The 25,123-nt window shown below is 43.9% G+C and overlaps 1 protein-coding gene across 3 annotated transcripts in view; it reads left to right on the forward strand.

Moving 5' to 3' along the window:
• dync2i2 (dynein 2 intermediate chain 2) overlaps positions 1–25,123 on the forward strand; it is a 66,938-nt gene that overhangs the window by 7,690 nt on the left and 34,125 nt on the right. For all 3 annotated transcript variants that reach the window (XR_010968979.1, XM_068012119.1, XM_068012120.1), the window contains exon 2: positions 15,612–15,721. Coding sequence is in view for 2 of the 3 variants with exons in the window: in XM_068012119.1 (XP_067868220.1) it covers positions 15,612–15,721 (110 nt within the window). In the remaining variant the exon portion in view is untranslated. The remainder of the gene's footprint in view (positions 1–15,611; positions 15,722–25,123) is intronic.

The following is a 25,123-nucleotide window of genomic DNA, read 5'->3' on the forward strand; positions in this document are numbered from 1 at the left end:
AGGCCATACCCTCAACATAGGATTGACTGGCGAAGATGGAGCTACCTAGAGATGACTGAGAACCAGTGCTACAGGAAACTGCGACTCTCCAGGCAGATGCTCACATACATGGCACATTTGTCGCCGAAGACCTCACACATTGCAGCACTGGTCGCCTTGCCCTGCGGGTAGGCGTCAAAGTCACTGTGGCCTTGAAAATATTTGCTTCCGGCTCCATCCAAGGATCAGCTATGGACCTTGGTGCATCTTGCAAATGGCAGCACACCATTTCATCTTGCAGGCTACTGATGTCCTATTTGTTGGAGCTGACAGTACATTTGTTTCACAACAGATGACGTATTGCAGCACATAGGGTAGTGGGTTTCACCACCATTGCTGAATTCCCCAGGTGCAGGGAATCGTTGCACCTATGTGGCCATCAAGGCCCCCAGTGACTGTCTTGTGAGATTCGTCAACATGAAGGACTTCCACTCCCTCAATGTTCTGCTGGTCTGCACCCACAACAAGAGCTTCCTCCATATGTGCACTCACTTTCCTGCCAGCTGCCATGATTTCTTCATTCTCCGCCAGTTCAGGCTACTGCAGCTCTTCACTCCATTCCAGCCCCCAAAGTGCATGGATGGACTCTAGAGGACAAAGATATTTCTTGAAGAGATGGCTATTCACCCCTCTTCGACAGCCCCAGACAGAGGCACAGAGGCGCTATAACCAAAGCTATTGCTTACTAGGACCACCATTGAGCAGGCCATTGGGCTTCTGAAAATGCAGTTTTTGGTGCCTGGACTGCAACACACTCATGTAAGTCTCTTGCTCATTGTGGTGGTCTGTGTCATGCTCCATAACGTGGCTGTCCAGAGCGGTGCGGACCTTGAGGATATTGAGGCCATAGAAGGCGACAGCTCATCGGAGGGGAGGATACAGAACACCATGGTGTTCCAGCTGCACGGGGAGGTGGCCGGGAGCAGCGCGGGGCTCAAAGTTCTCATCTGAATGTTGGGGATCATCTGCTTCAGGAATGTTTCAATGAGCCCCTCTGACCCAGGATAAATGGCATGGTATGGAACGCTCTCTGAGGTGCCTGTGTCTCACGTGTGGCTTCAAGTTATTTACATTGTGCTTGGAAAGGAAAACAGTGCATAGTTACCTCAAGAAGACATCCCAGTGACCCACTCAGTGCAGCACGATGCGGTGGCCTCTGTGCTTGGCCACTTCTGCCCAGTGCTCCTCTTGTGGCCTCGGAGGTGGCAGCCTACTCACTTGTCTCGGCTTGTGACTGTGATGCATGTGGCGGTTGTCCTTGTCTTGGAGGTGCCTGTGGGAGCAACTCCAGAGGCTGTTGCACCTGCATCATTGCAGGGGCAGCCTTTGTCACTTTGCCCCTGCTGCACAGAGGCTCCCTCTGTCAGAGGAGCCAAGGAGGCTGAAGATGATGAAGCTGTCAGTGAGGGGTGGCACCCTCATCCTCCTCAGTGACCTCGTTAGCCCTGGGCTGGCGCTCCAGATGGCTGGAGGGGAGCACCAATTGGGGTGCAACTGGCATTCCCCTCCAACCATCTCTACCACCAGCGTCATTGACTGATCAAGGTTACATAGTGTGGCATGCATTCTGTGTAGGTCAGTGTTCAGTTCCTGCATGTTTCCAAGTGTTGCCACATATGTCTGTCCGTGAGGTTGACCACTCCTTCCATGGAGGAGCTCATACCCTCAAAGCCCTGAGCCATGGTAGCAGTGAACATAATATGATTGAATTTTACATTGAGGGAGAGAAGATTAGGTCCAAGACTAGTATTTTACACTTAAATAAGGACAATTATGAGGGCATGAAAGCTGAGCTAGCTAAAGTGAACTGGCAAATCAGGTTAAGGGATAGGTTAATAGAGATGCAGTGGCAGACATTTAAGGGGATATCTCAGAATACACAGAATAAATACATTTTAACGAGAAAGAAAATTCCAAGGGTGGGACCCGCCATCCAAGGTTAACTAAAACAGTTAAAGATAGTATCAAACTTAAAGAAAAAGACTATAATTGCATAAAGATGGGAGGCAGGTCAAAAGATTGGACAGAATATAAAAAACACCAAAGAAAGACTAAAAGATTGATGAGGAAGGTAAAATTAGAGTACGAGAGAAGGCTAGCTAGAAATATATAGACAGATAGATATTCTATAGATATTAAGAAAAGAGTTAACAAAGTGAGTGTTGGTCCTATAGAAAGTGAGTCTGGGGAATTAATAATGGATAATAAGGAGATGGCAGATGAATTGAACAGGTATTTTGCATTGGTCTTCACTGTTGAGGATACAAGTAATATCCCAGTATTAGCTGCAATTTAGGAAATGGAAGGGAGGGAGAAACTCAAAAAAAATTACAATCACCAGGGAAGTGGTACTGAACAAATTGTTGGAGCTGCAGGCTGACATGTCCCTGGGTCCTGATGGACTTCATCCTAGGGTGTTAAAAGAAGTGGCTAGTGAGATAGTTGTTGCCTTAGTTTTAATTTTCCAAGATTCCCTAGATTCGGGGAAGGTTCCGTTAGATTGGAAAATAGCGACTGTACCTCCTTTATTCACAAAGCGAGGGAGACAGAAAGCAGGAAACTACAGGCCAGTTAGCATAACATATGTCTTAGGGAAATGTTAGAAGCTATTATTAAAGACGTTATAGCAGTGCATTTGGAAAAATTGTAGGTAATCAGGTAGAGTCAACATGGCTTTGTTAAACTGAAATCATGTTTAACCAATTTATTGGAGTTCTTTGAGGGAGTTACATGTGCTGTGCATAAAGGGGAACCGGTGAATGTATTGCACTTAGATTTCCAGAAGGCATTTGATAAGGTGCCACATCAAAGGTTATTGCAGAAAATAAAAGCTCATGGTGTAGTGGGTAACATATATTGGCATGGATAGAAGATTGGCTAGCTAACAGGAAACAGAGAGTAGGTATAAATGGGTCATTTTCTGGTTGGCAAGATATAACGAGTGATGTGCCACAGGGATCCATGCTGGGGCCTCAACCTTTTACGGTTTACATAAATGACTTAGATGAAGGGACCGACGGTACGGTTGCTAAATTTGCTGATGACACAAAGATAGGTAGGAAAGCAAGTTGTGAAGATGACATAAGGGGGTTACAAAGGAATACAGATAGGTTAAGTGAGTGGGCAAAGACCTGGCAAATGAAGTATAATGTGGGAAAGTGTGAAATTGTCCACTTTGACAGGAAGAATAAAAAAGAAGCATATTATCTAAATGGTGAGAGATTGCAGAGCCCAGAGTTGCAGAGGGATCTGGGTGTCCTAGTGCTGTGTACAGTACTGGTCTCCTTATTTAAGGAAGGATATAAATGCATTGGAGGCAGTACAGAAAAGGTTTACTGGACTAATGCCTGGAATGGGGGGGCTGTCTTACGAGGAAAGATTGGACAGGCTAGGCTTGTATCCGCTGGAATTTAGAAGAGTAAGAGGTGACTTGATTGAAACACATAAGATTCTGAGGGACCTTGACAGGGTGGATGTTGAAAGGATGTTTCCCCTTGTGGGAGAATCTCAAACTAGGGGTCACTGTTTAAAAATAAGGGGTCGCCCATTTGAGATCGAGATTGAGGATAAATTTTTTTCTCTGAGGGTCGTGGGTCGTTGGAATTCTCTTCCTCAAAAGGCAGTGGAAGCAGAGTCTTTAAATATTTTAAGGCAGAAGTAGATAGATTCTTGATAAGCAAGGGGGTGGAAGGTTATTGGGGGGTAGGTGGAAATGTGGAGTAATCAGTTCGGCTATGAACTTATTGAATGGCAGAGCAGGCTCGAAGGGCTGAGTGGCCTTCTGCTCCTAGTTTGTATGTTCATATGGTGGCACGCATGAACTGGATGGTCTCCTCCATTGTCTGTCCATGATCCTGCACTGCCTCAGGAACTCTGACTTGTGGGAGTACATCTACTGCTGTTTCTGGTCTAGGTAGAGCCTCCTATCCAGTAACTCCTGAGGCCCTGCATCTGTGTCCAGCTGAGCAGGGCTTTGTCTGTCCTCCCTCCTTGGAGAAAACTGCCCACAGCTGTATGTGCCTCTGGCCTTCCTCCTGCACACTAGTGCCATGTTCCTCACCCAGTGCCACACTATCTAAACGTGCATGAGGAGCCACCGAGGTACGTGTATCTGCGTGGGTGCACTTGTAAGGTATGGTGGTGTTTCTTTGGAGCTTTGCTGGTCATCTTGGCCTGGTGATGGCGAGGGAAACGGATTCCTGGGTGGACGTCTGCACTTGTGGGAGACACAAGAAGAAATCATTAGAGCTTGCCTTGGAGAGAAGAAGCCTCTGCAGTGCTGATGTTTTTTAATGAAACTCCGTGTTTAACATGCTGTTGGATGGGGTGGAGTGCACTGCACCCCCTTAATGTTACTCTCTGTAATCACTGTCTCCACGGAGTACCCATTTCGTCATGGCCAACTTCCTTGTGATCTGCGATTTTGGCTATTTCCATCGCTTCCCCTTCCATTGGTATGATGGTGTGAAGGTAGGGTGCCTTCCACCTGTTTGGGCCCTTAGGCATTTTTTTTTATATTCGTTCGTAGGATGTGGGTGTTGCTGGTTAGGCCAACATTCATTGCCCATCCCTAATTGCCCTTGAGAAGGTGGTAGTGTGCTGCCTTCTTGAACTGCTGCAGTCCTTTGGGTGTAGGTACACCAACAGTGCAGTTAACAAGGGAGTTCCAGGATTTTGACCCTGTGACAGTGAAGGAACGGCAATATAGTTCCAAGTCAGGATGGTGTGTTGCTTGGAGGAGAACTTGGAGGTGGTGGTGTTCTCATGCTCTTGCTGTCTGTGCAGATATAATATGATTTTTCTATTCAGCCTGTTATGAACTTTGTAAGAACAATCTATGAATAATTGTGATTCCTTGGTAACATTAATGACGCCTTTTGTTTCTCTTTAAACCACCCCCACCCCCCCCAAGAAAAAAAAAGCTTTTTTTTGCCACATGTTGATATGTCTCCAAGATATCAAAGGCTCACGCAGTGCTTTTTGCCAAATCTCTCAAAGCAGCCATGTCATCATGTTTAGTTTTGCATGTTTCTGTGAACTGTTTTTATTTTTGGCTCAGTTACAAAGAAAAGTGCAGACCAATTCCAAGTGTATTTGAACTTCCTGCCAGCTGTTTGACTGAGGCACCACTTCATCTTGTCCTGCAACCGTTTTGTGAAAAACAATGCAAGTTTCCTTTGTTAGTGTGCCTGCCATTTAAGTTGACTCGGGGTTAGATAAAATCAAGTCCTCCATGATTTCCTCCATAAAGTGTTCATTTGTGTCTGAAGTTTCATAATGCCTATTCTGGTCTGTCTTGTTTATAACAAAGCAAATTCTGCAAGTTTGGATTCCTGTTAATGTTTTTAACAACTTGATTTAAAAATAAAGTGTTGCATTTACATAGTACCTTTCACAACCACAGGACATCTCAAAGCGCTTTACAGCCAATGAATTACTTTTGAAGTAATGTTACTTTTGTAATGTAGGAAACACAAGGTCCCACAAACAGCAATATGAGGATGACCAGATCATCTGGGTTTTTAATGTTGGTTGACTGAGAAATATTTATCAGGACACCCTGCTGTTCTTCGAGATAGTGTCATGGGATCTTTTACATCCACCTGAGAGGGCAGTTAGGCCTCGGTTTAATGCCTCATCTGAAAGGCAGAACCTACAACAGTGCAGCACTTGCTCAGCCTAAATTTTGTGCTCAAGTTCTTGGAGTGAAACCTGAGCCCACAACCAAGGCATAGCTTGGCTGATGGTGAGAAGGGCCTTCCCTGTCAGATCCTTCATGCACATCCGTAGTCTCAGAACCACCGTGCGCTCGAGGTGGCTGCGGTGGGGAAGAGAGCATTTCCCACCTCCTTCTGGAATATGCCTTTTCACAGAAGATCTAGAAAGAGATGGTGGTTTTTATCCAGGTTCACCCCAAGCAGCTTTGTAATGCAGGACTCTGTGCTCTACGGCCGTTCCCAGGGATGCACACAGAGATAAACATCTGCTGCTGGAGGACCTTGGTGAAAGATGCTCTTTGGTCTACCTGAAACTTGCTGGCCTTCACGGAGGAGCAGGGATGCACTAAAGTTTGGGCAACTGGTGCAAAGGCTCAATGGGGAAAGACCACAGTCTAAGGTCCTCCAGCCAAAGTACACAGAGGAGATGGAACCCATGTAAAACCCCTCTGGCTGTATGCACCAGAGAATGTTTGACATGAAATGTATCATCTTCTTTGGCCTTCTTATCTCGAGAGACAATGGGTAAGCGCCTGGAGGTGGTCAGTGGTGTGTGGAGCAGCGCCTGGAGTGGCTATAAAGGCCAATTCTAGAGTGACAGGCTCTTCCACAGGTGCTGCAGAAAAATTTGTTTGTCGGGGCTGTTACACAGTTGGCTCTCCCCTTGCGCCTCTGTCTTTTTTCCTGCTAACTGCTAAGTCTCTTCGACTCGCCACACTTTAGCCCCGCCTTTATGGCTGTCCACCAGCTCTGGCGAACGCTGGCAACTGACTCCCATGACTTGTGATCAATGTCAGGACTTCATGTCGCGTTTGCAGACGTCTTTAAAGTGGAGACATGTATATTGTAAATATAACCTGTAGTTGTAAGGATAGTGAGTCACTTCAGAGTGCCACATACTGCATTGAAAGAAATTGAACTGTATTGCATGTTATGTAATGTACTTCTGTAAATTTGATGAATAAAATAGCCTGCAATTTGAACAGAGGTGTGAGTGCTGACCACTGACATGGGACTAGGCAGAGCATTAGGGTTCAAGTGTACGGTGCCACACAGTAGAGGCCTACTTTTAGGTCGGGAAAACGAGCCTGACCCGGCCCGAGTCCCTCTGCTTTTGCCCCAAGCCCGACCCGGCCATCCCTTTACTTACCTTCCGACTCGGAACCTCCATGAAGCTGCCGCGCATGCGTGATGACGTCATGGTGACGTCACTCTCTCACTGCGCAGACTCAGTTTCATCCTGGACTCTCAGCTCAGGTAAGTATTTTATTTTTAATACTTACCGGCACAGCACTGACCCTGTGTGTCCAGCTGGACCCGACCCGGCTTGACTTGGACTCTGCCCTGAGCCTGAAAGCCGGAGCCTGAAGATGGGCCCGACCGGACCCGAACCCGACACATTGTCGGGTCCTGTTAGGTTCGGGTCGGGTAGTAGGCCTCTGCTGCACAGTGCTGGAAAAGTGTTTTTTGAGGGTAAAACATGGTTTTGGGGATTTTGCAGAATGTTGAGAGTTAGGTGCACTGCACTTTTTTTCCTGGAATAAACTAGGATTTTTTGTTTGTCGGCTTGACTCATTTGGTAGCGCTCTTGCTTCTTGAGACATGAAAGTTGAAGGTTCATGTCCCACTTTAGGATTTGAACACGTGATTGGCAATCCAGTGCAGTGCTGAGGGTGTAGCATTGTGTTTCAGATGAGATGTTAAATAAAAACAACCACCTGGCTGTTCTGGTGGACATTAAAGATCCTATGTGGTAATATTTAAAAAAGAGTAGGGACTTTTCTCAGTCAGTATTCCTTCCTTAATCCGCAGAGGCGGACACGGAAGGAACAGTGCTGAAGAGCTATAAAAGAAAGAGCAGGGCTCGAGGCCCTTCACCTACCTGACATCCGGGGCAGCGGCAGGCTCTGTTTCTGTGCGTGCTCTGTTTGGATTAGGTGGGGAAAAAATTAATAGTGACATCACTGAAATTCTGTGCGCTGATTGGTCGATGGGCAGCAACTGTTAATTGCCTGGGGATAGCTGAGCTGGATTGGAGTAAAAAAAAGTTATTTTTAAATTAAAGCTCTAGGATAGCTACTGGTAAATTATCAGTAATTACTAGCTGTACTAGTGCTGTTTGCACAGAGTGAGGCTGTAAGTTGAGTGTGGGTATTTTCGTTGGCTGGGGGCAGTGGAAGGTGCTCTTTGGTCTCTTTCTTTCTTGGCCTCAAAGATACAGGGGATAAAAGCTAATTGTAAATAGCTGGTAAGTTATTACACTAGCAAGTTCTCATTGTAAAGTTAAGTAATGGCAGGGCAGCTTGGCCAAGCGGAAAGTGCCTCCTGTGCAATGTTGGAAGTTGTGGATGTGCCATGTGACCTTGGTGAGCATGTCTGCAGAAAGTGTATCCAGTTGCAGAAGCCTGAGCGCGGGTTTTGGAGCTCGAGCGGCGGCTGGAGTCACTGTCTCGCATCCACGAGGTGGAGGACTACGTGGATGGCACGTTGCAGGAGGTAGTCAAGCCGGTGCCTAGGCGAGCACAGTCGGGTGGGGGGACTGGGTGGCTGCCGGACGGACAAAATAGTCCGGGCAGGTAGTGCAGGAGTTCCCAGAGGACATCCCACTTTCTAACGGTATTCAGTTCTGAGTATCGATGGGAAAGAGGGTTCCTCTGGAGAATGCACAGAGAGCCATAACCGGAACATCATGGGTGACTCAGCTGTGCTGGGATGGTGAAAAAGGGACAAGAGGGCAATAGTGTTAGGGGATTCTATGGTTTGTGGAACAAATAGGCGTTTCTGTGGTCGCAGACGTGATTCCAGGATGGTATGTTGCCTCCCTGGTGCAAGGGTCATGGATATCACCAAGCGGTTACAGAGTATTCTGGAGGGTGAGGATGCACAGCCGGAGTTCGTGGCCCACGTTGGTACCAATGACATAGGTAGAAAGAGGGATGAGGTCCTGCAAAAAGAATTTGGGGAGCTAGGTAACACATTAGTAGGACCTCAAAGGTTGTAATCTCCTGGGTTTCTCCTGGTGCCACGGACTAGTGAGTATAGGAATAGGAGGTTAGAGCTGATGAATGCATAGCTGAAGAGATGGTGCAGGAGGGAGGGCTTTAGTTTCCTGGATCACTGGGCCTGTTTCTGGCGTAGGTGGGATCTGCACAAGTTGGACGGGTTGTACCTGAACCGGAATGGGACAAACATCCTTGCTGGGAGGTTTGCTAGTGCTGTTGGGGGAGGGTTAAACTAATTTGGCAGGGGGATGGGATACAGAGTGGAAGCACAGTAGAGGGTGAGGTACAGTCAAATATAGAAGAGAAGCTAAGTGAGTCTGGAGGGCAGAGTGAATGTAACCTGTTAAGGCTCAAGCAAATAATGCAAGGCTGGATTGTATCTATTTTAATGCAAGGAGTCTTACTAGTAAGGCAGATGAATTGGGGGTGTTGATTAACATGGGAATATGATATTATTGCTATCACAGAGACATGGTTGAGGGAAGGGCAGGACTGGCAGCTCAATATCCCAGGGTATAGAATCTTCAGACATGATAGGGGAGGGGGTAAAAGAGGAATTACATTGTTGATTAAGGAGTCAATTACTGCAGTAAGGAGGGATGATATCTTAGAAGGTTCCTCTAATGAGGCCATATGGGTAGAACTTAAAAACAAAAAGGGGGCTATCACTTGGCTGGGCGCATACTACGGGCCTCCAAATAGTCAGGGAGAGATAGAGCAGCAGATATGTAGGCAAATCTCAGAGGTGCAAAAATAATAGGGTAATATTATTAATAATTTCAATTTCCCCTATATTAGAGGGGATTTGTGCAAAAGGCTTAAAGGGGGCAGAATTCTTGAAGTGCATTCAGGAGAGCTTTTTGAGCCAGCACGTAGAGTCCTACAAGAGGATGAGTGGTATTGGACTTATCCTAGGGAATGAAGCTGGACAAGTGGTAGAAGTGGCAGTGGGGGAGCATTTTGGGGATAGTGACCATAACTCTGTAAGATTTAAGGTAGTTATGGAAAAGGACAAGGAGGCACCGGAAATAAAAGTTCTGAATTGGGGGGAAGGCAGATTTCAATATGATAAAACAGGATCTGGTCAAAGTGGGCTGGGTGCAGCTTCGTGTAGGAAGGTCTACATCAGACCAGTGGGAGTCATTCAGTAAGGAAATATGAGGGTTCAGGTCCAACATATTCCCGTAAAGGTGAAGAGTAGGACCAACAAGTCCAATGAACTCTGGATGTTAAGGGATGTAGAGGATTGGATAAGGGAAAAAAAAGGAGGCTTACAGCGGCTTCAGAGTGCTGAAAACAGTGGAGGCCCTAGAGGAGTTTAGAAAGTGTAGGGAGGGGTACTTTAAAAAAAGTAATTAGGAGAGCAAAGAGGGGGCATGAAAAAACACTGGCAGACAAGATAAAGGAAAATCCCAAGGTGTTTTATAAGTATATTAAGGGAAAGAGGATAACCAGGGAAAGAGTGGAGCCCATTAGGGATCAAAGAGGCAATCTGTATGTGGAGCCGGAGGACATAGGTGAGGTTTTGAATGATTACTTTTCATCTTTGCTCACTATGGAGAGGGACGATGTAGGTGTCGTGATCAGGGAGGGGGGATTGTGATAGTTTAATTTAGAGATACAGCACCGAAACAGGCCCCTCGGCCCACCAAGTCTGTGCCGACCATCAACCACCCATCCACACTAATCCTACACTAATTCCATATTCCTACCACATCCCCACCTGTCCCTATATTTTCCCTACCACCTACCTATACTAGGGGCAATTGCTAATGGCCAATTTACCTATCAACCTGCAAGTCTTTGGCATGTGGGAGGAAACCGAAGCACCCGGAGGAAACCCACGCAGACACAGGGAGAACTTGCAGACACAGGGAGAACTTGCAAACTCCACACAGGCAGTACCCGGAATTGAACCCGGGTCACTATGGTCACTATCCCCAAAATGTTCCCCCATTGATACTTCTACCACTTGTCCAGCTTCATTCCCTAGGATTAGGTCCAATACTGCCCCTTCTCTTGTAGGATTTTCTACATACTGGCTCAAAAAGCTCTCCTGTATGCATTTTAAGAATTCCTCCCCCTTTAAGCCTTTTGCATTTAAGACTATCCCAATTGATATTAGGTAAGTTGAAATCCCCTATTATTACCCTATTATTTTTACACCTCTGAGATTTGCCTACATATCTGTTCCTCTATCTCTCTCTAACTGTTTGGAGGCCTGTAGAACACGCCCAGCCAAGTGATTGTCCCCCCTTTTGTTCTTAAGTTCTACACATATGGCCTCATTTGAGGAAACTTCTGAGGGGAGGCGGTGGCGCAGTGGTACTGTCACCAGACCAGTAACCCAGAGACCCAGCATATTGCTCTGGGGACATGGGTTCAAGTCCCACCACAGGTGAAGGTGGAACCGGAATTCAATAAACAAATCAGGAATTAAAAAGCTAGTCCAATGATGGCCATGAAACCATTGTTGCAAAATGTACTTGAACAAATTAGCATTGGAAAGGAGGAAGTATTAGCGGGCTTAAAGGTGGATAAATCCCCAGGCCTGGATGAGATGTATCCCAGGCTGCTATGTGAGGCAAGGGAGGAGATAGCAGGGGCTCTGACACAAATTTTCAAATCCTCTCTGGCCACAGGAGAGGTACCAGAGGACAGTGAATATGGTACCATTATTCAAGAAGGGTAGCAGGGATAAACCAGGTAATTATAGGCCTGTGAGTCTAACGTCAGTGATAGGGAAATTATTGGAAAAAATTCTGAGACAGGATTAATCTCCACTTGGAGAGGCAGGGATTAATCAAGGATAGTCAGCATGGCTTTGTCAGGGGGAGATCGTGTCTAACAAATTTGATTGAATTTTTCGAGGAGGTGACTAGATGTGTAGATGAGGGTAAAGCAACTGATGTAGTCGACATGGACTTCAGTAAGGCTTTTGTTAAGGTCCTGCATGGGAGATTGGTTAAGAAGGTAAGAGCCCATGGGATCCAGGGTGATTTGGCAAGTTGGATCCAAAATTGGCTTAGTGGAAGGAGGCATAGGGTGATGATGGAGGGTTGTTTTTGCGAATGGAGGCCTGTGACCAGTGGGGCACCGCAGGGATTGGTGCTGGGACCCTTACTGTTTGTCGTGTACATTAATGGTTTAGACGTGAATATAGGAGGTATGATCAGTAAGTTCGCATATGACAGGAAAATTGGTGGTGTTGTAAATAGTGAGGAGGAAAGCCTTAGATTATAGGATGATATAGTTGGGCTGGTAAGATGGGCAGAGCAGTGGCAAATGGAATTTAATCCTGAGAAGTGTGAGGTGATGCATTTTGGGAGGACTAACAAGGCAAGGGAATATACAATGGATGGTAAGACCCTAGGGAGTGCAGAGGGTCAGAGGGACCTTGGGGTGCTTATCTATAGATCACTGAAGGCAGCAACACAGGTAGATGGTTAGGAAGGCATGCGGGATACTTGCCTTTATTAGCCGAGGCCTAGAATATAAGAGCTGGGAGGGTATGTTGGAGCTGTATAAAACGCTGATTAGGCCACAGCTGGAGTACTGTGTACAGTTCTGGTCACCACACTATAGGAAGGATGTGATTGCGTGGAGAGGGTGCAGAGGAGATTTAGCATTTCAGCTATGAAGAGAGACTGAAAAGGCTGGGATTGTTTTCCTTGGAGCAGAGAAGGCTGAGGGAGGACCTGATTGAGGTATACAAAATTATGAGGGGCTTTGCGGATAGATTGGAAGAAACTTTTTCCCTTAGCGGAGGTGTCAATAACCAGGGGGCATAGATTTAAGGTAAGGAGCAGGAGGTTTAGAGGGGAGTTGAGGAAAAAATTTTTCACCAAGAGGGTGGTCGTAATCTGGAACACACTGCCTGAAGGGGTGGTAAAGGCAGGAACCCTCACTGGGGCGGCACAGTGGTTAGCACCGCAGCCTCACAGCTCCAGTGGCCCGGGTTCAATTCTGGGTACTGCCTGTGCGGAGTTTGCAAGTTCTCCCTGTGAACCGCGTGGGTTTTCGCCGGGTGCTCTGATTTCCTCCCACAGCCAAAGACTTGCAAGTTGATCGGTAAATTGGCCATTATAAATTTGCCCTAGTATAGGTAGGTGGTAGGTGGATATAGGGAGGGTGGGGATGTGGTAGGAATATGGGATTAGCGTAGGGTTAGTATAAATAGGTGGTTGGTCGGCACAGACGTGTTGGGCCTGTTTCTGTGCTGTATGACTCAATGACCACAAATAATGGTTTAGGTCTTTACTTACTAACAACAAATTAATTGGTTGTGAAGTGCTTTTTGGGCATCTTGAGGATGTGAAATGTGTAATATAAATGGGAGTTCTTTTTTCTGTACTTTACAAGTCCAGCAACCAGTAATTTAATTTGAATGTCACATACAATTCCATACCCACTACAGAGCATTCTGGAAGGTGTGGGATTTTTGGTAGTAGTGCATGTTAAAATTGTGGTAGTTCTTCCATTTCAAAGATGAAGTTCTCAAAGAGCAGTTTCAGCTATGAAAATTCAGGTTAAAAACTGTTTCCACTAGGAAATTAACTATTTATAAAATACAGGTTAGGCCTCAGATGGAGTATTGTGTCCGGTTCTAGGCGCTACATTTTAGGAAGGATGCCAAGGCCTTGGAGGGTACAGAAGATATTTACCAGAATTAATACCAGGGATAGGGCACTTCAGTAATGTGGGAAGACTGGAGAAACTGAGATTGTTGTTCTTAGAGCAGAGAAGGTTTAAGGGAGATTTGATAGAGGTGTTCAAAATTATGAGAGGTTTTGCAAAAATGTCTGTTTCCAGTGCAGTGAAAATATTGCCTACGTTTGGCAGATGAATTAAACACAAGTCCATGGGAATTCTCTTCTTACATTTCCAACAAAAAAAATTGGTATAGTGGAACACAAAATTCTGATGAAGAAATCCCAGATATGAACAACTGCTTACCGGGGCCAGGGTAAATTAAAGTCTAGAATCCTGTCACAAGATGCTCCTATTGTAACCAGGTGATAGTGAATGAATTGAAGTATTTGCATTCCAACATCCAGTTGATCTAATTTATTGATGTCAAGCAATTGATAACATAAATGATAAGCTACAGGAAGAGCTCCAGTTCATTAACAAATGGCCATTGCAAAAGAGCGTGGAATTGAATGCTGTAAATGCCCCTGATATGGTGATTTTAAAAACTAAGCCATCCTAGTCCTATTTTTAAGCTGGGTTGATGAGGTGAACTTTATTTGTTTTTATTTATTTAGAGATACAGCATTGAAACAGGCCCTTCGGCCCACCGAGTCTGTGCTGACCAACAACTACCCATTTATACTAACCCTACAGTAATCCCATATTCCCTACCACCTACTTACGCTAGGGGCAATTTTACAATGGCCAATTTACCTATCACTGTTAGACCTACTTGGGGTTTTTTTTTTAATGGATAAGAAGTTGGGTTTCCTGATTTTCACTAATACAGTGCCTGTGTTCCACTGTTCTCTTTTCTGGAGAATGACATGCATGCATCTCTTGCTCTCTCTTTTTTTGCTGGCATCCACTTTCTTGCACGATTAATAGAGTGAAGATATGGTGAGTATTTCCCCACATTTCCACTAATGGGCGGCACAGTGGCGCAGTGGTTAGCACCGCAGCCTCACAGCTCCAGCGACCCGGGTTCAATTCTGGGTACTGCCTGTGTGGAGGTTGCGAGTTCTCCCTGTGTCTGCGTGGGTTTCCGCCGGGTGCTCCAGTTTCCTCCCACAGCCAAAGACTTGCAGGTGATAGGTAAATTGGCCATTATAAATTGCCCCCAGTATAGGTAGGTGGTAGGGGAATATAGGGACAGGTGGCGATGTGGTAGGAACATGGGATTAGTGTAGGATTAGTATAAATGGGTGGTTGATGGTCGGCATAGACTCGGTGGGCCGAAGGGCCTGTTTCTGTGCTGTATCTCTAAATAAATAATATTGATTCCTTTAACCTGATAGCTGTAACTTGCTTTTGTATTGCACTTTTAAGATAGGAACTATCTTAGGACATTCACTGAAAGGTGAAACGGGTGCCAAACAATAATGGGAAAATTAGGAGAGATGGCCAAGAAAATGGTTCAAAGATTTTGAAGAGGCTTTAGAAAGTAGAGAGTTAGCAAGGTAGATGGGTTTAGAGAGGATTTTTCAGGGAATAAGGTTAAGACGGTAGAAGCCCAAAGGCCTTGAGCTTGCAGAAGTAGAGTCTTTTGCCAAACTCGATCCAGAGGGCCAACATTGACTTAAATGTAACTATATAGAAGGTAAAATAACAGCAAAAGAGCAGGTAGGACCACTCTAGGGCGATGGAGAGAATCTAATAGGGCAGGGTGAAGATATGGTGGCTACATTAAATATTTTGCTTTGGCTGTATAAATCAAGGACGGCCATCATGGATTTTTTTTTAACAGACAAAGCTTATTTGACTAATTTTAATGGTCTTGTGAAGCGGTGCCTGGATAGGTAAAGGGAATGTGTGGATGCAGCTTGTATGGATTTTCAGAAGGTATTCAATAAGGTGCCTCTCAATCAGGCGTATGATACAATAGGAAACATAGCAACGTGGCATAGAGAATTGATTGATGGACAGGAAGGTCCCATGTCCAGGTATGTTGTGTGTTCTTTGCCACTGCACTGTCATGTCCAACAGTGATGCATATTGGGCTCCTGCGGTTGAATCCCATAATTTCGTGAACCAATAATTGCGCACCACATGATTCTATAGGCTTTGATATTGAGACTAATTTTTCTAACTGGAATAAGAACATAACTGGCTCCTATATAATTATTGTTTAATGAGGTTCTTTGTTTAAATCCCACTGTAGGTTTCATGTTTACACACGCTGCATTATCCAGAAGCTCAGGAGCGACAGCTGCATGTTACTGGTGTGTCCTGGAATGTGACTGGCTCTGTCATTGCTTGTGCTTATGGCAGGTATAGTAGCTACAAAAAAAACAATGCCAACCCCTCTATTCATTATTGGTAGTGTGACTTGCTCAAATTAAGTTGGATGCTTGCCTTTCCTGATATAGCATTGAGTCATACAGAGTAGGAAGGAAGACTCCAACTTCAGTCTCTGATCAGAAAATAGGCACAGATTTAATTCCCTATGTGGCTGAACTTTCAATCCCAGCAATACTGCTGTGAGAAAGGACCAAGCACAGCCATTCATACGGATTTAGACGATTGATACTGGAGATTCAATTCATATGAGAATTACTGTGACAAATGCCATGGTCTATTCCTTTGTAAAGGTGGATAGAGGCAGAATATAAAATCATACATTAATTTATTGTGCTGTGTATATGTTTGAGATGGCTGCCAGGATCCAGCATGTCTAGCTTATAGGAGATAGGCTTGTATCTTCAACTTCTATAGAGTGTGTAATTAAATTGTTGTGGTGCTGTGTCCGACACCTACGTGTGCATCACTTCAAATTGGAAATCGGACAGTCTGACGATTGTTAAGTCATTCCAGGTTGCTCAAAGGCTAGTGGATCATTTAAGCCTGTGAGAGAAATAGACAGACTGACAGAATCACAAAACGTGTGGGAACCAGGATGATCCTGGGTGGAACTGGTTGTTGTAATCGGTTGTGGACTGTTGTTCAAGATACTTGCTATATTTACTGCTGTCAGGACAGAGTATGGTTTTAAAAGCTCATCATTTTACTGTTGCTGTTTGTACAAAATGTATGTGTACTTGTCTAACTCTTACATCTAGTTACTAAATTTGGATTCTGTAGCCAGTTCAGATGTGTGTTGTTGATCCCATCTCTGGCGTGGCTTGGAGAGAAGTAAGGTGCAGTGGGCACCAGTGATTTCAGATTGTGAGAGACTTAAAGGGTACAGGGTCTCTAGTGGCAGCACTGGAGAGGATGCAGAGGAGATTGACCAGGATGTTGCCTGGGCTGGAGCATTTTAGCTATGAAGAGAGACTGGATAGGCTAGGGTTGTTTTCCTGAGAGCAGAGAAGGATGAGGGGGACCTGATTGAGGTCTACAAAATTATGAGGGGCATAGATAGGAAGAAAGATTTTCCCTTTGTGGAGGTGTCAATAACCAGGGGGCATAGATTTAAGATGAGGGGCAGGAGGTTTAGAGGGGATTTGAGGAAATGTTTTTTTTCACCCAGAAGCTGGTTGGAATCTGGAACACACTGCCTGAAGGGGTGGTAGAGGCAGGAACCCTCACAACATTTAAGAAGTATTTAGATGAGCACTTGAAATGCCATAGCATACAAGGCTACGGGCCAAGTGCTGGAAAATGGATAGGTGCTTGATGGCCAGCACCGACACAATGAGCCGAAGGGCCTGTTTCTGTGCTGTATAACTCTATGACTCTCAGAAACACAGCGTCACAGCTTGTCGTTCACCAGGAACGAGTGACAAGGTGGTTGAAACAGATGATAACTTATTTTTTAAAAAAAACTGAATTTGCATCATGACAGTGGCAGGGATTTGAGATTCTTGTACCATGACACGACCATGTACACTTTATTCTATGATAAAGGTACAAATTACCAAGAAATGAATGAGTCTGACATGACGGGGAAGATTTTTAGCCCTTGATGGGGATGAGCACAGAGGTGGTGGGCGCGAAAATTTGCATCACTGGTCAGTGTGCCGGTTTCCTGGCACCATTCCCGTCAGCCTCCTGAGGCGTTGGTGAACAGCACAGCTGTGTGGGTGGCCTCCTAGTGGCAACCTGGGAGGTACCAGTGCTCCAGGCAGGCATTGAGGCCCTCCCCATCTGCCTGGCTTCAGCTGCAGCTGGAGGTCGCCCTGTGGTGGTTTTCCCTTCCACAATGGTGGCTCGGCTACTGAGGGCTTTTTTTAAATTTTGAAGTTAATAAAGTTGGAGAGGAGGTGCCCTCCCTCCACATGAAAAGGCAACCTGCTTTCTTCAATGCTTGGGGGCCTCTTATTGACCCTCCAGCTTAGAGAGCCTGCCGACCGTCCTTAATTGGATGGTGAGTCCACCCTCTAACTGTTAATAACCAATTCGGGGAAAATCATAGCCTGGTGACTCTTCTCCTATTTGACCCTAACTTTGGGGTCCAGAGGCCTGTGGGAAAAATCCTGTTCCATGTTGCTACAGTAAATATGATTTATAAAGTTGAATTTATATTTGTCAGTTATATATTAACCCAAACTCCTCTGAGTTGCCCTGTTGGAATCACCTACTGGGTAGCAAATACTCATATTTTTGTTATCTGCGTCAACTAAGAACAGCGAGAATTATTTTTATACAAATGGTTATTAGAATATAGGATGCATTTAAAAACAAATACATTTATATAGCACCTTAACAGCACTTTGCAACCTATGAATTATTTTTGAAGTATAGTCACTTGTTACACCGAGTTTGCAGACGGCAGTGTCCCAGACAAATTGGAGAATTACTCAATGAGGAAGGCTATTTAGTACATCTTTTAATTTGTCCATCCAGGCACACCCTATTTGCATCATCTCATTGTTTCAGACTTTCATATGAGGTTTGTATTACCTGAAAGGTTTAAATACCTCTGCAAGCATCAACAATTTAGTCGAAGACCTTGTTGGATTTTAAGCAAAGCTTTAAAAAGAAAGACTTGTATTTTCATAACCTCAGGACATTCCAAAGTGCTTTATAGTCAATAAAGTACCTCACCTAATTTAGGTGGTCGCTGACTCTGTTTTGAGTACTTTTCAAAACTCTTTTATACATTTTTAGGCTACATTCACTGTAATACTCACCTCATTACCAATAAAGAATGTTTACTTACTAGTTATCATGATAAGTAATGTGTTTATTTTAAATTCTATGGCAACATAGTTTTAAGTTTACACATTGACAAATAATTTCTAGAATTTTGGAATTATTTCTTGCTCTGAAACTATAACCTTCCACTACCCTATCTGGGCCTCTACCATGTTTTGATTTATTTGTGTGAAGAACATCATCCTGATTTGTCCTAAATTTATCCTTTGCTAGTTTGAAGCAGGAATCTCTTTATATACTTCATTCAAAATAGATCCACCATTCTCTATAATACCTCCTCCATTGGCAATTCCAAAGTAGGGCCTTGGCACAATGATCTCCTGCTTCTGTACCATGCCACTGTCACTTTTTAAGTTCGGAGCCAGCTTCCCTTTTAAGGATGTAGCCTACTGGCTCGAGATAACGTGACCTCTGTGTTCTCCAAGCATGCCATGCGCTGTGGGTGCTGGAAAATTATTTAAATGAGCTGACTGCTTTATAGCTCATTGTCAGTTCAATGCAACATGGACACACAAATTAATTGCTGGCACTGCCATGTCCTGACAGCATTATCAGCCCCTCTGTGCTTTTAATTTGTTATAGCAGTGACTTTTATTGCAGATTATTTACTAAATTAACTTTCATATCCGGTTGTATTACCTGAAAGATATACTTGTAAATGCCTCTGCAATATAGAACATAAGAAATAGGAGCAGGAGTAGGCCATTTGTCCCCTCAGGCCTGCCCCGCCATTCAATAAGATCATGGCTGATCTGCCTCAGACCTCAACTCCTCTTTCGTGCCAGTTCCTCACAGCCCTCAACTCCCCGATATTTCAAAAATCTATCTACCTCCTCTTTTAAATATTTGCAGTGATCTCGCCTCCACAACTCTCTGGGGTAGAGAATTCCAGACATTCTCTACCCTCCTGAGAGAATAAATTCCTTCACATCTCAGTTTTAAATGAGTGTCCCCTTATTCTGAAACTATGTCCCCTAGTTTGAGATTCCCCCACTAGTGGAAACATCTTCTCAATATCTACCCTGTCAAGCCCCCTCAGGATCTTGTATGTTTCAATAAGATCACCCCTCATTCACCTAAACTCTAATGAATAAAGGCCTAACCTGTTTAGCCGTTCTTGATAAGTCAACTCCTTCATCCCAGGAATCAGCCTAGTGAATCTCTTTTGAACTACCTCCAATGCCAGTATATCCTTTCTTAAATACGGGTCCAAAACTGTACACCGTACTCCAGCTGTGGCCTCACCAACACCCTGTACAGTTGTAACAAGACTTCCCTATTTTTAAACTCCAATCCTCTAGCAATAAAGGCCAAAATTCCATTTGCCTTCTTAATTACTCGCTGCACCTGCATGCTAATTTTTTGTGTTTCATGCACAAGAACACCCAGATCCTTCTGTGCTGCACTTTTTTTGAAGTCTCTCCATTTAAATAATAGTCTATCTTTTGATTCTTCCTACCAAAGTGCATGACCTCAGACTTTCCTACATTAAACTTCATCTGCCAAATTTTTGCCCACTTACTCAACCTAGCTATAATCCCCTTGCAGATTCCTTATGTCCTCATCACAACATGCCCTCCCACCTATTTTTGTATCGTCAGCCAATTTGGATATATTACACTCTGCCGCTGCCTCCAAGTCATTAATATAAATAGTAAATAATTCAGGCCCTAGGACTGATCCTTGTGGCACTCCACTAGCTACGTCTTTCCAACCTGAAAAAGACTTATTAATCCTGATTCTTTGTCTTCTGTGAGTTAATCAATCCTCAATCCATGCTAATACAATTTAGTGGAAGATCTTGTTGAATTTTAAGCAAAGCCTTAAAAAAAGACTTACAATTATATAGTGCTTTTCACAACCTTGGGATGTTCCAAAGTGCTTTACAGTCAATGAAGTACCTCAACTAATATAGATGGCCACTGATTACGTTTTGAATACTTTTCAAAACTCTTTCTTTTACGCATTTTAAGGCCACATTCACTGTAATAGTGTTATGAAAGTTCTATATTTTTTGTTAGGTTTCTGTTTTTGAGTACTTGTATTTAAATTGTGGAGATGGACTCATTGGAAGGCTGAAGATTTCATTGAAGCTGAACTTTGCTTTGTTGTTGACAGTTCATTGAAAGGGCACTGAGAGGTTGTTTAAAAACAGCCTTGCTGAAAGTCATGTGCTTTAAGCAATAAACAACAGAAACTTTGGTGACTTGGGGAAGATGTTTACAGAGAAGTGGCAAGTCAAGATTTATAGGGGTCAGGAGGCTTGACTCTTGAGATATTGTTTTGGTTTTGCTTTGGACAGTGTGTTAGTGTGTGAACTGTTTTGAAAATAGTTCTAGAACTAGGGGTCATGGTTTAAAAATAAGGGGCTACCCATTTAAGACAGAGATTAGGATGGGCCGTGAGTCTTTGGAACTCTCTCAAAAGGCGGTGGAAGCAGAGTCTTTGAATATTTTTAAGGCAGAGGTACATACAAACATATGAATTAGGAGCAGGAGTCGGCCACTCGGCCCTTCGAGCCTGCTGCATCATTCAGTAAGTTCATGGCTGAACTGATTACTGCACATTTCCACCTACCCCCAATAACCTTTCACCCCCTTGCTTATCAAGAATCTAACTACCTCTGCCTTAAAAATATTCAAAGACTCTGCTTCCACTGCCTTTTGAGGAAGAGAATTCCAAAGACTCACGACCCTCTGAGAGGAAAAATTTATCCTCAATCTCTATCTTAAATGGGCGACCCTTATTTTTAAACAGTGACCCCTAGTTTGAGATTCTCCCATAAGGGGAAACATCCTTTCCACATCCACTCTGTCAAGGCCCCTCAGAATCTTGTATGTTTCAATCAAGCTCCCTCTTACTCTTCTAAATTCCAGCGGATACAAGCCTAGCCTGTCCAATCTTTCCTTGTAAGACAGCCCGCCCATTGCAGGTATTCGTTTAGTAAACCTTCTCTGTACTGCCTCCAACGCATTTACATCCTTCAACACAGTATTCCAGATGTGGTCTCATCAGTGCCCTGTGTAGCTGAAGCATAACTTCCTACTTTTTTTATTCAATTCCCCTCGCGATAAACGATAACATTCTACTAGCTTTCCTAATTACGTGCTGTGCCTGCATACTAACCTTTTGCGATTCATGGGTTAGGCCACCCAGGTTCCTCTGCATCTCAGAGCTCTGCAATCTCTCACCATTTAGATAATATGCTTTTTTATTCTTCCTGCCAAACTGGACAATTTCACACTTTCCGGCATTATACTTCATTTGCCAGGTCTTTGTCCACTCACTTAACCTATCTGTATCCCTTTGTAGCCCCCTATATGTCCTCTTCACAACTTACTTTCCTACCTATCTTTGTGTCATCAGCAAATTTAGCAACCATACCTTCTTCTGTCCCTTCGTTTGAGTAATTTATATAAATTGTAAAAAGTTGAGGGCCCAGCACAGATCCCTGTGGCACACCACTCCTTACATCTTGCCAACCAGAAAATGACCCGTTTATGTCTACTCTGTTTCCTGTTAGCTAGCTAATCTTCCATCCATGCCAATATATGTTACCCCCTACACCATGAGCTTTTATTTTCTGCAATAACCTTTGATGTAGATAGATTCTTGCTAAGCAAAGAGGTGAAAGGTTATTGGGGGTAAGCGGGAATGTGGAGTTGAGGTTACAATCCGGTCAGCCATGATCTTGTTGAATGACGGAGCAGGCTCAAGGGGCCGAGTGGCCTACTGCTGCTCCTAATTCGTATTTTAGTTGAAAAAAAACAGTCGCAAGCAACCACCGTCAGCTGCCCCCTCCATCTCTTTGAGAACTTCCTGAGAATCGAGTGTAAGAAATAGAGAAACTGATGCTGCATTTCTCCTGACAAGCCTGCCAGAAACTCTTAATGCCGCATTGCTCCTGGAAAGCCTGCCAAACTGATCCTTAACGTCGCCTGAAAAGAACTGCTCTAGAAAGATCCCAGTGACAGCCAACTACGTGTATTTGGAACGTCATACCAAAAAAAGGGACAACTGACATCTTTTCATATTTTTTTTTCAAGAATTACCAAGTATTTGGCCAAGGTATTTTTTTTTGACTTTTTGTAACAGACCTCTGCAGAGAGAACGTGTGGGGAATTTAAAAAAGGAGAACTTTCATATTTCACTCTGTTAATGCTTTGCTTCGTTACTGGTTATGTCTTGTTTTATAATAAACTGATAATTTTGTTTATAAAGAAACCTGATTGGTGTAATTTATTCTGGGATAAAGAGTACAGAGTATATGACTGACTGACTGCGTCGGTAACTGGGTAAACATTAAAAAAAAATATGTTGTGACCTGTGGAGAAGTGGAACTAGAAAAGACAGTGCACTCCTCCCGCCTTGGTTGTAACAATAGTCACCTCATCACCAATAAAGGGTGTTTACTTGCTAGTTATCTTATCGCGATAACTAGTATGTTTATTTTAAATTCTATGGCGACGTGGTTTTAAGTCTACACTTTGACACATTCTAGAATTTTGGAATTATAGCTTATTATGTCCTTGAAATGTTCTAGCAAATTACTTTTGAAATGTAGTCACTTATTTTGTGGGGAAACACAGCAACCAAATTTGCATCTTGCAAATAGCAATGAGAGGAATAACCAGTCTTATAATCTATCTATGGTGGTTTTGTTTGAGGGCGTGATGGCACGGATATTGGGAGAACACCCATCTCTTGTCTGAAGGATGCTTTTGCCTGCTTACTTTTTCCTTGCACTGTATTGTTGAGTTGCTATGGTTTGCTTATTTCCCGCTTGTTCGCCAGTGGCAGTGAGGACAGATTCGCAGTGCACAATTGCTTTCCTGCTGTGTGACCTGATTCATTCCCAGTGGATCACCTTTGAGTCTGATGGTTGTGTGCTCAAGATCCCTTGAAAATTTGAGAACATAATCCAGGCTGACACTTGAGTGCAGCTCAAGTGCCCTGAGGAAATGCAGTATTGCCAGAGATGCTGTCTTTCAGATGACACGTTAAACTGTCTGCCTGTTCAGGTGGGTGTAAAAGATTCCACTGCACTATTTGGAGAAGAGCAGTGGAGTGCTTCCAGTGTCTTGGCGAACACATATGCTTCAACCAACATTATTAAAAGATTAGCTGTTCGTTTATTTTGTTGCTGTGCACAAATTGGCTGCTGTGTTTGCTTCCATTACAATAGTGACTGTAGTTCAAGAGTAATTTGTTGGCTGTGAAGCACTTTGGAGTATTCTGAAGATATAAAAGGCAGCAGATGGTTGAGAGTTTGTGTTTTTGTTCAATGATAGTTGCAAATTAACAAGGGATTAAAAATGCCTAAGAGGGCAAGGTACTTTACTATATATTTTAATTTTTTTTGAAAGATTGCATCAGCTTTAAATAGCAAGAAATAATTTTAAAAATATTGTATACATTGCACCAGCAATAGTGTTATTCATCATCAGCGACTCATGGAGTCATTATGGCACAGGATGCCATTCGGCCCATTGAGTCCATGCCGGCTTTCTGTACAGCAATTCAGTCAGTCCCATTTATACGAATTAGGAGCTGAAGTAGGCCATTCGGTCCCTCTAGCCTGCTGCACCATTCAATAAAATCATGGCTGATCTGTTTGTGTCTTGAATTCCACACTCCCATCTACCCCTAATAGTCTTTGATTCCCTTGCCTAACAAGAATTTATCTACTCCTGCCTTAAAATTATTCAATGACCCTGCCTCCACCACCTTCTGAGGCAGTGAGTTCCAAAGTGGCACAATCCTCTGAGAGAAAAAAATTCTCCTCATCTATGTCCTAAAAGGGCGACCCCTAATTTTAAAACATTGTCCCCCAGTTCTGAACTCCCCCACAAGAGGAATCATCCTTTCCACATCCACCTTGTCAAGACTGTTCAGGATCTTATATACTTCAATCAAGTCTCCCCTCACTTTTCTAAACTCCAGTGAAAACAAGCCCAGTCTGTCCGAACTTTCCTCTTCAGACAACCTGCTCATTCCAGGTATCAATCTAGTAAACCTCCTCTGAACTGCCACCAGTGCATTCACATCCTTCCTTAAGACCAAAACTGCACACAGTATTTGAGATGTGTGGTCTCACCAATGTCCTGTATAACTAAAGCATAACATCTTTACTTTTATTTTCAATTCTTCTCGTAATAAAGGATAGCATTCCATTAGCCTTCTTTATTACTTGCTGTACCTGCATATTAACTTTTTGCGACTCATGCACTGGAACACCTAGATCCCTCTGCACCTTGGAGTTCTGCAGTTGTTCTCTGTTTAAGTAATACTATGATTTTTATATTCCTGCCAAAGTGAACAACTTCACATTTTCCAACATTATACTCCATCTGCCAGATTTTTGCCCATTCGCTCAACCTATCTATATCAGTCTGCAACCTCCTTATGCCCTCTTCACAACATACTTTCCTACCTATCTTTGTGTCATCTGCAAATTTAGCTACCATGCCATCGCTCCCCTCATCTAAGTCATTGATGTAAATTGTAAAAAGTTGAGATCCTGGCACACACCCCTGCGGGACTCCACTGGTCACATCCTGCCAATCAGAAAAGGAC

This window comes from Heterodontus francisci, chromosome 32 (genome assembly GCF_036365525.1).
Source record: "Heterodontus francisci isolate sHetFra1 chromosome 32, sHetFra1.hap1, whole genome shotgun sequence".
NCBI classification, from domain to species: Eukaryota; Metazoa; Chordata; class Chondrichthyes; order Heterodontiformes; family Heterodontidae; genus Heterodontus; species Heterodontus francisci.